The sequence below is a fragment of the Acipenser ruthenus genome, chromosome 48, assembly GCF_902713425.1.
Source record: "Acipenser ruthenus chromosome 48, fAciRut3.2 maternal haplotype, whole genome shotgun sequence".
Classification (NCBI taxonomy): Eukaryota; Metazoa; Chordata; class Actinopteri; order Acipenseriformes; family Acipenseridae; genus Acipenser; species Acipenser ruthenus.
The window spans coordinates 661,113-675,149 of NC_081236.1; the positions used below are offsets into that span (position 1 = coordinate 661,113).

At 45.8% G+C, this 14,037-nt stretch overlaps 2 protein-coding genes across 2 annotated transcripts in view; both read left to right on the forward strand.

Annotated features, from left to right (window-relative positions):
- Positions 1-971: 971 nt before the first annotated feature.
- Positions 972-5,005, forward strand: LOC117404513 (platelet glycoprotein Ib alpha chain-like). The gene is made up of 2 exons (XM_034007381.3): positions 972-2,216; positions 3,122-5,005. The coding sequence occupies exon 2, from the start codon at positions 3,169-3,171 to the stop codon at positions 4,993-4,995; it is 1,827 nt and encodes a 608-aa protein (XP_033863272.3). The 5' UTR covers positions 972-2,216; positions 3,122-3,168; the 3' UTR covers positions 4,996-5,005.
- Positions 5,006-12,100: 7,095 nt separating this feature from the next.
- Positions 12,101-14,037, forward strand: part of LOC117404514 (neuronal tyrosine-phosphorylated phosphoinositide-3-kinase adapter 1) — a 23,467-nt gene continuing 21,530 nt past the window's right edge. The window contains exon 1 of the mRNA XM_059014473.1: positions 12,101-13,167. The gene's annotated coding sequence lies outside the window, so the exon portion shown is untranslated. The remainder of the gene's footprint in view (positions 13,168-14,037) is intronic.

Genomic DNA, 14,037 nt, shown 5'->3' on the forward strand with positions numbered 1-14,037 from the left:
CACTGAACCTCCTTGTGCTCCGTCCTTCGGATGAGACGTCAAACAAACGAGCTCCTATTGGAAGTGACTCTGCAGCAGCAGCAGTTGTTGATGATGCAGAGTTCACCCCCCTAGTCTCTGTAAGTCGTTTGGTCTTGACAAATGGAAATGACAAATTCACACGCTGAGAGTACGTTTCATTCTCCTGCTGTCTTTGCTGTGTCTGTCATACAAAGGCTGCGAGAGAAAGCACGCTCTCAGCTGGATTAGAGGCAGCTACCCAACGCTCAGAAACATCAGTCATTAAATCTATTAAAAACAGACACAAAAAAGCTGATATGAACTTCTTTAACCTGTTGATGCAGAAGCTGCTGTCATTAACATTCTAGGGTGTGAGATCTGCATTCTCAGCGATATTGGAAGTGAAGTTCCAGTGGGATCTGTTCTCCCTTCTCTGAGCTGTGCAGTATATCTGCTGAGTGGGTTTCCTGTTGCTTAGTCGTTTCCCCTTTGCAAGAATAACTCTTCAAACCCCCCCCCCCCCCCCCCATCTGCTGACAGTGACAAGGACTTCCATCAGTCAGATTCCCCCCCTCTCAGCTGCTCAGGAGACCCAAAGCCTCAGCGAGCGTCCTCCGATCCCACACCCAGGAACTCCAGAGCGGATCATCAGGGCAGCAGTGTGGAGTAGTGGTCAGGGCTCTGGACTCTTGACCGGAGGGTCGTGGGTTCAATCCCAGGTGGGGGGACACTGCAGCTGTACCCTTGAGCAAGGTGCTTTACCTAGATTGCTCCAGTAAAAAAAAAACCAACTGTATGAATGGGGAATTGTATGTAAAAAATAATGTGATATCTTGTAACAATTGTGAGCCGCCCAGGATAAGGGCGTCTGCTAAGAAATAAATAATAATAATAATTCATGCATGAAAGGATTAAAGGCAGCACTGGATGCAAATAAGGAATAAATTATTATTATTTATTTCTTAGCAGACGCCCTTATCCAGGGCGACTTACAATTGTTACAAGATATCACATTATTTTTACATACAATTACCCATTTATACAGTTGGGTTTTTACTGGAGCAATCTAGGTAAAGTACCTTGCTCAAGGGTACAGCAGCAGTGTCCCCCACCTGGGATTGAACCCACGACTCTCCGGTCAAGAGTCCAGAGCCCTAACCACTACTCCACACTGCTGCCCAAATAAATAACCTTAAAACGATCCAAATTGCACAGGTGGGTCTGCGCAGAATTCAGTACACCTGCAAACAATGTGAAAGTAGACCCTTAGCCTATATTTTGAGAACTGAGTTGAATTAAAATTTTAAAAGTTTAGTTAGCGTTCTTTCCTTCGTGCGTCCGCGAGTATAAAATTATTGCGATTCTGACTGTAGATTTCAACAAAGATGTTTTTTTTATTCGATTCGGTACCCCGTTGTCCCTAAGCACGGGTCGTAACGGAATCAAGCAGGAGACACAGTGTTTGGATTTAATACACTTTCTCTTAGACATCACCCCTTATTCCTCAACCTATCAGAATATCATTGTCCCCGCCTTGGTTTTGTTACCTGCAGTGTTTGTAACATCAGAGCCTGTTTGATGCGCCACTCGGGAAACCCTGGTGTTTTAAAAGATAAGGAAGGGAGGAGATAGTTTTAGCTTTTGAAGGTTTTTAACCCCCGGGGTGTTCTCTCTGACAAAGCACAGGGTCCCCTTTTAAATTGCCATGTGGTGCCCTGACGATCTGTCTTCCTGCTGCAGTAATTAATATAAAAACCAAATACTAACAATTTAAAACTAAACAGTTCGTCTTTTTAAACTCTCGTTTCTTAACAGTGCGTTTTTTTTCTTTCCTGCTTATCCGATTGCCGTGGAACTTGGTGTTTGAGTCATTGAGAGTACAGCGCCATGGAGATACAGGGAGAGTGTCAGTCTGTCTGTCCATCTCCCCTGTATCTCTCTCCCAAATATTCCAGAATTATTAGAACTGCTCTTCAAGGAAAAGTCAAACTGAGACGGGCTTTTTTTTTAAAAGTCAGTAGGATGTGTGTCTTGCGATGATAAAGCCTTTGGGTCTCAAGGAAACTCAATGATAAGCAGAAGTGCGGAAAAACCACACCATCTAATAAGCTGATGACTTCACACACACACACACACACACACACACACACACACGCGGAGCGACGGAGCAGAAGGGCAGACAGACACTTAACCTTGGCTCTCAATACAGCACACAGGTATGTGGACACTATTTCAGTTACAGCTGACTAGGAAAGTTGCATGAGATTGGACAGTCTTGTAGCACACATAGCTAGCAGAAGAATTTCAGTAAATCTCATCTAATATGTATTGCTTTACCAGACCTCTCTGTGCTTTACAATGCTTCCCTATGCTTTACCAGACCTCTCTGTGCTTTACAATGCTTCCCTATGCTTTACCAGACCTCTCTGTGCTTTACAATGCTTCGCTATGCTTTACCACACCTCTCTGTGCTTTACAATGCTTCCCTATGCTTTACCAGACCTCTCTGTGCTTTACAATGCTTCCCTATGCTTTACCACACCTCTCTGTGCTTTACAATGCTTCCCTATGCTTTACCACACCTCTCTGTGCTTTACAATGCTTCCCTATGCTTTACCAGACCTCTCTGTGCTTTACAATGCTTCCCTATGCTTTACCAGACCTCTCTGTGCTTTACAATGCTTCCCTATGCTTTACCAGACCTCTCTGTGCTTTACAATGCTTCCCTATGCTTTACCAGACCTCTCTGTGCTTTACAATGCTTCCCTATGCTTTACCACACCTCTCTGTGCTTTACAATGCTTCCCTATGCTTTACCACACCTCTCTGTGCTTTACAATGCTTCCCTATGCTTTACCAGACCTCTCTGTGCTTTACAATGCTTCCCTATGCTTTACCACACCTCTCTGTGCTTTACAATGCTTCCCTATGCTTTACCACACCTCTCTGTGCTTTACAATGCTTCCCTATGCTTTACCACACCTCTCTGTGCTTTACAATGCTTCCCTATGCTTTACTGTACTTTCACTGTGCATTATTACACTTTGCTGTGCTTTTACTATGGGACACTTTTTTTTTTTTTTTATAAGGGTTTGAAGTTTTACATTGCGTCTTTTCACAGTTGGTAGACAGCTAGAGAGGTAGAGAGTCAGAGAGAGGTCACCAGCGATGCACCCTCTGCTATTCCTTCATGTCCTTCTAATGTCCGGCGCGGGACGTTCGCACGCTGAGGACAGCCGGTGCCTGAGTGACCATGACGCGGACAACAAGCCCAGGATTAACTGCAGCAACGCTGGGCTGACCTCGGTCCCCGGGACCCTCTCTCCCGATACGGAAGTTCTCCTCCTCCAATCCAACAGCTTCACCTCCGTCTCCTGGGGCTCCTTCACAGTCTTCCCCTTGCTCTCCCAACTCGACCTCTCCCAGAACCAGGTCAGCGTCCTGGAGAGAGGCAGCCCGGCCACAGCGGGTCTGGGAGACTCGGACGGTAAATCCTGGAGCTTGGGGCACCTCCGCAACCTCTCCCTGGCCCACAACCTGCTGTCCTCCTTGCCTGAAGGCATCTTCCAGGCTTTGGGGAACCTCAAGGAGCTGTATCTGCAAGGGAACCAGTTGCAGGGTCTTCCGGGAGGGGTCTTCTCGGAGCTGAGAGATCTGGAGGTGTTGGATCTGTCTCACAATGGGCTCCGAGCCCTGCCTGGGACCCTGATCCATGAGCTCACCAAGCTGAAGACCTTCATCCTGCACGACAACTCCCTGGTCTTCCTCCCGGACGGCTTCTTCTCGCACCTCGAGATCCCGTACGTGTTCCTGTCCAGCAACCCCTGGTTCTGTGACTGCAGTCTGGAGTACTTCCGGGGGTGGATGGAGGAGCAGGGTCACAACGTGTACAGCAGGGATGGAGGGGAGATTAAGAACGCCCCAGAGACCGTGGTGTGCGCGGCTCCCAGCCCCCGCCAAGGCCAGGAGGTGCAGGACCTGTCAATGGAGGACCTCTGCCCAACAGGGACTGATATCGCGGTCGTATTGACCGACCATGAAACTATCCCAACGATAGCACTTTACATACCTACAACTCGAACCCAGCTCCCGACGGAACCCTCCACCCCAGCCACCGCTACCCCCACACAGCCGCCCACTTCCACAGCAGTGTTTATCACGGACACTCCCTCTCCCTCCCCATCTCCCTCCCCATCTCCCTCCACATCTCCTTCCCCATCTCCCTCCACATCTCCCTCTCCCTCTCCCTCTCCCTCCACATCTCCCTCCCCATCTCCCTCCACATCTCCCTCTCCCTCTCCCTCTCCCTCTCCCTCTCCCTCCCCATCTCCCTCTCCCTCTCCCTCCCCATCTCCCTCCACATCTCCTTCCCCATCTCCCTCCACATCTCCCTCTCCCTCTCCCTCTCCCTCTCCCTCCACATCTCCTTCCCCCTCTCCCTCCCCATCTCCCTCCACATCTCCCTCTCCCTCCCCCTCTCCCTCCACATCTCTCCCTCCCTCTCCCTCTCCCTCCACATCTCCATCCCCCTCTCCCTCTACCTCTCCCTCTCCCACAGATCCAGAAATCTGGTACCCCCCTGGTCTTCACCACAAGCGCTCCGGCTCTCGGGCGACAGACCAGCCCGACTTCCTGTTCTGCCTGGGTGGCTTCCTCCTCTACCTGATCTCCTCGCTCCTCCTCCTGGCCTCCTTCTGTCTCCTGCTCTGGGTCGCCTGCCTCTATTTCAGGGTCTACCGGTCGCTCACGACTCGACTCAGAAAGCCACCCAACATCCGCCTGGTTCGGTACAGCCTGCTGGTGAGGGAGGGAGCGCTGGATCCGGCTTCGGGGTCACCCCTGGAAGAGGGGAAGCTGCAGGGAATTCCTGCCGTCGTGCCCGTGGCCGATCCAGAGGGAAACGAGGAATCTCATTCGGGAATATCCACGCTCGTGGTTCTGAGAAGCCGGTCTTCCCTTAGTTTGGATACCGACATGCTGGGGTCTGTTTTGTAAAGTCGTCTGCAGCGGGGCGGGCGGGGCAGGGGGGGGGGGGGTACAATAGATATAGATGGGGGGGGGTTGGATCAGGGAGACAGGAAGCAGGTCTCAGAATCAATGTGTCTGGTATTTAATCACTAAACCGTGCTGGATCATAATTGAGTAAGAAGCTTCACTGTTCATTTTTTTATATATATTTTTTTCCTTTAACCTGCTTGTGATTCTTCTTGTACTCAAATACTTTTTTATTTGTTTTATATGAGTCTGTGTTGCTTTCATCCGAGTTCAGGAGCTGCCATATATATATATATATATATATATATATATATATATATATATATATATATATATATATATATATATAAACACAGGCTGGATCTGTGAAGTCTCTTAACAGAAGTAAAGTCAGTTTAATGATCTGCCACTTCGGATTAAGTTTTTTATTTTTGCTTGCACTACACTGACTGTGCACTAGACGGCGCCACTAATATAAAGACACTTTGGGTGATCTAGACCAGCGGTTCTCAAACCCGGTCCGGGGGGACCCCCTGCTGTGTCTGCTGGTTTCCATTCCCACTGAGCTCTCAATCACTGAACTGCACCCTTAACTAAAATAGCCAGTAGCTGAATTTAAGACCTTTTTAATCGTTCTAATGTAAAGTGTGGTAGATTTAACCTGGTGAGGCAGAAGAGAGGGATGTTCTGTGTCTGGATCAATATTGTAACTCAAGGAAAGTCAGCAGAGTTCACAAAGTTCAGCTGCGCACACGCATTTAGGTAAGATCTATAAGACAGGCGCCTGAGAGCGTGAGTGAGACTACCGGAATCCTCTCTTGACGATCATCTCCGTACCTGAGCGTTCTCCCGGTACCATCAGGTGACCCGATCACGATCTGGTTTCTGTTTATAACTAGCGGCCACGCTGTTGTGTCCAGCGATAAGGTCCGAGCTGCATGTGTGTGTAATGCTGGCATCAATAAATGGAAAGTTACCAACACAGCGATTTGTATTGTGCGCAGTCATTTACAGACGTCACACGAGCATCCTTACAACAGTGCTGGACTCATCGCACTGAAAACCACATTGAGACTGAAGGCAAACGCCAGGAAAACTAAGAAAGTGATTTTGTAGTTACTTTTAATTATATTCCCTTGACTAATATACCTTAACGTGCACACCTCTCTATATTTTTAACAGTGTATCGCAGTCACATTTTGCCAGGTATCTGTTCGGGTTTCATAAACTGGATGACGTCACTACTTATAATGCTATTTTTTTTAACATTTGTAATAATGAGGAAAGCTGTTCGCTGCCCGGCGATTAGGACTCTCCAGGTAAAAGCAGATTTGAAAATGATAACTCCTCACTACTGGAACAACAGCACCTAGATCCACCCAGCGTGCTTGCAAACACTGCGGGTCTTCACAAACGACGTGGTGAGCTATTTATTTTGGGAATGAACAATTCCGATCCCGACCAGCAGAGGTCACTGTTTGCCTAAACATGGACTCGAAAACCCTTTGAAATAACAGAGTAAACCCTTTCATGCACGAAATAGTAAAATAAACACAAAAAAAGCTACAGAAAAAAAAACGTGGACACATAATAAATATATTTTTCACTGACATTTTTTTTCAATTTTTTTTTCATTGCTTTATATGCGTAGGGGGAAAAGAACGGCATCCGCCTCATATGACGTCATCACGCATGTGCTTGCTCGTCTTTCACGTGTGCCCACATGTACAGACAAGTGGGGTCGCTGTGCATGAAAGGTCTAAACACGTAATAACTGGTTAAGATCAAATCCTGGTTACTATCACGGCGCGTGAGGAGGAGCAGCCCATTGAAATGAATGGGAGGAGCAGCCCATTGAAATGAATGGGAGGAGCAGCCCATTGAAATAAATGGGAGGAGCAGCCTATTGAAATGAATGGGAGGAGCAGCCCCATTGAAATGAATGGGACAACACAAGAAAGGTTCTGTGGTGCCGAGAGAGGGCAGGGACTACTGGTTATAATTAGAGGATCCTGCTAATTACTGCTGAATAATTAGGGGGGGGGAGATGGGGTACTCTGTTTTGCTGAAAACCTTTTTTGTGTGTTAGCTGCTCCCCTCAAAACACTGTTGCCGTGAGCAATGACCATTTAGAATTCGCAGGAGGCAGCTGAAACTCCCTCTCCTCCTTTTCCCTCTATCTCTCCCCCTCTCTCTCCCTCTCCCTCTCCCCCTCTCCCCCTCTCCCCCTCTCTCTCTCTCCCGCCCCCTCTCTCTCCCCCTCTCTCCCTCTCCCGTCCCCTCTGTCTCCTCTCCCTCTCCCTCTCCCTCTCCCTCCTTCTCTCTCTTCCTCTCCCCTCTGTCTCTCCTCTCCCTCTCCCCCTCTCTCTCCCTCTCCCGCCCCCTCTCATTCTCTTGCCCCCTCTCTGTCTCTCCTCTCCCTCCTTCTCTCTCTTCCTCTCCCCTCTGTCTCTCCTCTCCCTCTCCCCCTCTCTCTCCCTCTCCCGCCCCCTCTCTCTCATTCTCCTGCCCCCTCTCTGTCTCTCCTCTCTCCCCTTCTCTCTCTTCCTCTCCCCTCTGTCTCTCCTCTCCCTCTCCCCCTCTCTCTCCCTCTCCCGCCACCTCTCTCTCATTCTCCTGCCCCCTCTCTGTCTCTCCTCTCCCTCCTTCTCTCTCTTCCTCTCCCCTCTATCTCTCCCCTCTCTCTCCCTCTCCTGCCCCCTCTCTTTCTCTCCTCTCCCCCCTCTCCTCTCCCTTCCCTCACCCCTCTCTCCCCTCCCTCTTCCCCCTCTCCTCTCCTCTCTGCTTATCTAATCCCACACACAGCCCTTGCTTTATTCAATAGTTTTTTACATTCATTTCTCTGCTGCTTGTAAAGATGTAATCCAATTAAAATGATCAGGCTGGAGGATGGCTGTGCTGTCAGGTTCATTCAGTAAAAAACACAGCAAGCAGAGGAAAGACTCACATAGATATACAGAATATAGATATTAATAACACTTTGAGAAGGGGGCTGGTTCATTATCTTCTCTGTGCTTTACTACACTGTGCTGTGCTTTTACCAGGGGGGTACCAGAGGTGTGCTGAAACTAGAATTCCTATCCTACCTCCCCCTGCCTCCTGGTCCATGCATTATTAACTAGGCCAGGGCTGGATCGCATCAATATCAGGGTCTAGTGCTGTATATTATAAAGACATTTCAGAGGGCTGGATCGCATCAATATCAGGGTCTAGTGCTGTATATTATAAAGACATTTCAGAGGGCTGGATCGCATCAATATCAGGGTCTAGCGCTGTATATTATAAAGACATTTCAGAGGGCTGGATCGCATCAATATCAGGGTCTAGCGCTGTATATTATAAAGACATTTCAGAGGGCTGGATCGCATCAATATCAGGGTCTAGCGCTGTATATTATAAATACATTTCAGAGGGCTGGATCGCATCAATATCAGGGTCTAGCGCTGTATATTATAAAGACATTTCAGAGGGCTGGATCGCATCAATATCAGGGTCTAGTGCTGTATATTATAAAGACATTTCAGAGGGCTGGATCGCATCAATATCAGGGTCTAGTGCTATATATTATAAAGACATTTCAGAGGGCTGGATCGCATCAATATCAAGGTCTAGCGCTGTATATTATAAAGACATTTCAGAGGGCTGGATCACATCAATATCAGGGTCTAGCGCTGTATATTATAAAGACATTTCAGAGGGCTGGATCGCATCAATATCAGGGTCTAGCGCTGTATATTATAAAGACATTTCAGAGGGCTGGATCGCATCAATATCAGGGTCTAGCGCTGTATATTATAAAGACATTTCAGATGGGTCTAACATTGTCCACACGAGTGCCTGTTGTTTCTGTATCACTGATTACTGAGTGGAAACTGAGATTCTCACACCCAGAGGTTTTCGTGCAGTGAGGTATATAAAGGATTGAGATGAGAAATCCCGAGGTGTTCTAAGACATTTGCACACAACTATAATTCTATTATTAAAATCAAAACCAAATTATATATTTACAGTTCTTCAAGTATGTTGGTGATTTTTAAGCTGGCCCTATTCACAATCACACACACACACACATTCACACACACACACGCACACACACACACACACACACATTCACACAGAGAGACACACGCCCGCACGCACGCACGCACGCACGCACACACACACACACACGCACACATTCACACACACACACGCACACACACACACACACACACATTCACACAGAGAGACACACACCCGCACGCACGCACGCACACACACACACACACACACACACACATACACTGAGTCGTGAATGCATTTATATTCCACATCATTCATGGTTACAGTCATGCTAAGCCTCGGTCTGTGACGATGGAATCAGTCCCTCTCTCCCTCCCTCTCTCCCTCATTCTCTGTTCAGAGAGCGAGAGAGATGCAGTGTGTCTGTATGTCAAAATTAGCAACCAGCACTTAGCAATTCTTTTTCGTTCTATTAAATGTATTTTCTGTTATTCGCACGCGTGCGTGTGTGTGTGTGTGTGTGTGTATTTCCAAACTCCCCACTGCGCTGCGCTCCGCCCATGTGACTCACAGCCCAGGTACCAGGATGCAGCGTCGATAGGGTTTCAAAATATTCACATGTTTTTCATTCCGACCCCGTTGCTAATGATCGAGGGGATCGGTTTGAAAGCGTTCGCTCACTCCTTTCAATGCAGTGCGTTGGAACGGGCTCTGAGTGCGTGCGCAGGAAGGCTGCAGGCGCGTCATCAGACCCTCTCGTGTATTCAGGGTGTAGAGGTACACGCGTGGATAGGGATACTGTCTCATGGTCTTCATTTCAATTTTAACACAGTGGTTTTTTTTTTTTTTTAGGCATATGTAGTTTTGTCTGTATGGAATTCATGTATATGCTTTTCTCTTAAATATGAATACAGATCAATTCTGTAGAAATGTTTCCTTTGAAAAATATGTTTTACAGTGAATTAACGATATTAATGAATTATATTCATACCTAGTCATACCATATCTACATAATCTATATCTATCTATCTATCGACCTCTATCTATCTATCTATCTATCTATTTATCTATCTATCTATCTATCTATCTATCTATATAGATGGATAGCATTATATGTATATAAATCACAACTATTAGATTAATTTATTTATATGATCAATACTTTAATATCTATCTATCTATCTCTCTATCTATCTATCTATCTCTCTCTATCTATCTCTATCTCTCTATCTATCTATCTATCTATCTATCTATCTATCTCTCTCTATCTATCTCTATCTCTCTATCTATCTCTCTATCTATCTATCTATCTCTCTCTATCTATCTCTATCTCTCTATCTATCTATCTATCTATCTATCTATCTATCTCTCTCTATCTATCTCTATCTCTCTATCTATCTATCTATCTATCTATCTCTCTATCTATCTATCTATCTCTCTCTATCTATCTCTATCTCTCTATCTATCTATCTATCTATCTATCTATCTATCTATCTATATTATCTATCTCTCTGTTTATTGCTCATATAAATAAATTAGTCTTATATTTGTGTTTGAGTTCCTGTTACACTTCCCCTTTAAGGGTTAATAAATATTTGGAGTCCTGGGGTGGAGGGGTGGAGGGGTGGAGGGGGGGGAGGGGGGGGCGGTGTTGTTGTTGTTTTGTTTTGGAAATGTCAAAGGTCACCAGCGACGCAAGTCTGACAGAAATCAATTGATGAAAGGCGATTGTCTGGAGAACGCAGAGCTGGTGATCTGAGCTATTGAGATTATAATACAGCTCAGCCTCATCCAACCCCCCTCACACACACACACACCATACACACACCATACACACACCATACACACACCATACACCATACACCATACACCATACACACACACACACACACCATGGAGAACGCAGAGCTGGTGAGCTGAGCTATTGAGATTATAATACAGCTCAGCCTCACCCAACCCCCCCTCACACACACACACACCATACACACCATACACACACACCATACACACACCATACACACCATACACCATACACACCATACACCATACACACACACACACACACACACACACACACACACACACCATACACACACACACACACTCACACACACACACACCATACACACACACACACACACACACACACACACACACACTCACACACACACACACACACCCATACACACACACACACACACACACACACACACACCATACACACACACACCATACACACACACACACACTCACACACACACACACCATACACACACACACACACTCACACACACACACACCATACACACACACACACACTCACACACACACACACACACACACACACACTCACACACACACACACACACCCATACACACACACACACACACACACACACACACACACACACCATACACACACAAACACACACACACTGACACACAAACACACACACACACTGACACACAAACACACACACACACATACGCCCTTTTGACAGTGTTATGAAGGAGATTGTGTTTGTGTGTGTGTGTGTGTGTGTGTGTGTGTGTTTCTGTGTTTGAGATTGTAAGGACTTGTCTGTGTTTGTGTGTTTGTGAGATATTATATGTGTATGTGTGAGATTGTGTGTGTGTGTCTCTGAGTGTGCATGTGTGTGTATCTGTGCGTCTGTGTGCGTGTGTGTGTGTGTCTTTGTGTATCTCTGTGTGTCTGATTGTGTGGGTGTTTCAGCGTACAAAAGATTCACGATACAAACAGGCCCACTTTCTCTACAGAATTCATACAGCACCTGCAGCATTCTTCAGATGTGTAATGCCAAGAAACAGAGGTGATTCTAATTATAGCGCAGTGGAGAGAGAGAGAGAGAGAGAGAGAGAGAGAGAGAGAGAGAGAGAGAGAGAGAGAGAGAGAGAGAGACAGAAAGAGGGAGAGGGAGAGAGAGAGAGACAGAGGAGAGGGAGAGAGGAGAGAGAGACAGAAAGAGGGAGAGAGAGAGACAGAGAGAGGGAGGAGGAGAGAGAGGGAGGGAGGAGGTGGCTAAGCATTGTAAATTGTGTAAGGTGGACTATAGCATAGTAGAGAGCAGCTGAGCTATGATGAAGTGGGCTACTGCCTTATAGATTGAGTGAGTGTGTGAGTGTAGAAATCCGAGGACAAGACGAGAGGAAAGATCAAGCAGAGAGAGAGCGAGAGAGAGACAGAGAGAGAGAGAGAGAGAGCGAGAGAGAGAGAGAGAGAGAGACAGAGAGAGAGAGACAGAGAGAGAGAGAGAGAGACAGAGAGAGAGAGACAGAGAGAGATAGACACAGAGAGAGACACACAGAGAGAGAGGATATAAATAATATGCCTTCCTCGCAGAGGCTTGGGTGAAAACACTGGCCAAGAGGCAGAGAAGGAGAAGGAAGAGGGAGAGGGAGAGAGGAAGTGTCTGAAACATCAGGGAGGAGGAGGGAGGAGGGTGAACAACACAGCCAGGCAGCCAGACAGCCAGACGGACAGGGGGACGGATCTACGAGGAAGCCCTGACAATGTGGATCGACTCTGCCAGCCTGCCGGCTGAACCACTCTGCTGTGCGCGGAGGGCGTTTTTTTAAATTGTGATTCAGCCTGCTAGCTAGCGTGGATATCTTTTTTACTGGAAGGGATTTGGGATTTGAAAAGGGTGACACGAACATCAGAACTGGGCTGCTTGATGGATTTTATATGATTTATTATTATTATTATTATTATTATTATTATTATTATTATTATTATTATTATTATTATTATTTTTCAAAAATTTTGAATGCATTTTTTTTTACAAGAATATATGTATATATCTATATGAATATAGAGATGTATGTATATTTATATCCTATGTCTATACAACGAGATAAAGTTTGATTTTAATATTATTTTATTTTATTTATTTAGAAATATTTTATTAAAAAAAATATATAGATATATATATTTTTTCTGTGTTTTCGAGGATTTTTTGTAAAGGACATTAGAAAGACCTTCATTGGGAATCATGGGAATATTGAAATGCTCCAGATTTTTTCTGGTTCCTGGTTTCGTGGGAAATGTTTGAGCTCCTCCGAGCTCCCCTGCACCCCGCTGTCCGCGTGTGAACCCCCTCTCTCTGCGCTGCGTGGATGAGGTGACCCCCAAACCTACAGGCAGCTCAGGTGAGTACGCTTCTCAACACAGACACAGAGCTGAAGCCCAGGCTGCAGGCAGGACCGGGAGACTCAGTCTAATACTGTCAGCCCCTGCTGTGAGAGAAACACTGACTGCTGCAATCCAGCCCTTTAAACATGATTCACAAAACACAAGAATCGAGTCAATACTACTACTGCTGCTGCTAGGAATGATCACGCTGCTCCTGCCACTAATACACTGCTAATGATATCCACCCTCATGCAATCTTAACATAGTGTTATTATTATTATTATTATTATTATTATTATTATTATTATTATTATTATTATTATTATTATTAATATCTGACCACATTCTAAGCAAGCAATCATACTATATTATTAAATAGGAGGCTGTGTGGTCCAGTGGTTAAAGAAAAGGGCTTGTAACCAGGATAGTCCCCGGTTCAAATCCCACCTCAGCCACTGACTCATTGTGTGACCCTGAGCAAGTCACTCAACCTCCTTGTGCTCCGTCTTTCAGGTGAGACGTAGTTGTAAGTGACTCTGCAGCTGATGCATAGTTCACACACCCTAGTCTCTGTAAGTCGCCTTGGATAAAGGCGTCTGCTAAATAAACACATAATAATTATTATCAATAATAATATCCAAACATGCAGTCATACAACATTATTAGCAACTACACTGTGAATTTTACTCTCAACTTGATTAGAGCTACCACTGAACACTTAGAAACATAATAATAATAATAATAATAATACATTCAAAAGACTAGTAGTCTAAACGTTGCCAGTCAAAATGTCTGCTAATAATAGCATTAATAACTATCCTACGACTAATATTATCACTAGTACTGAAACTCCGAGTAAACCTGCCTGTGGGGAGGGGTTGTGTTTC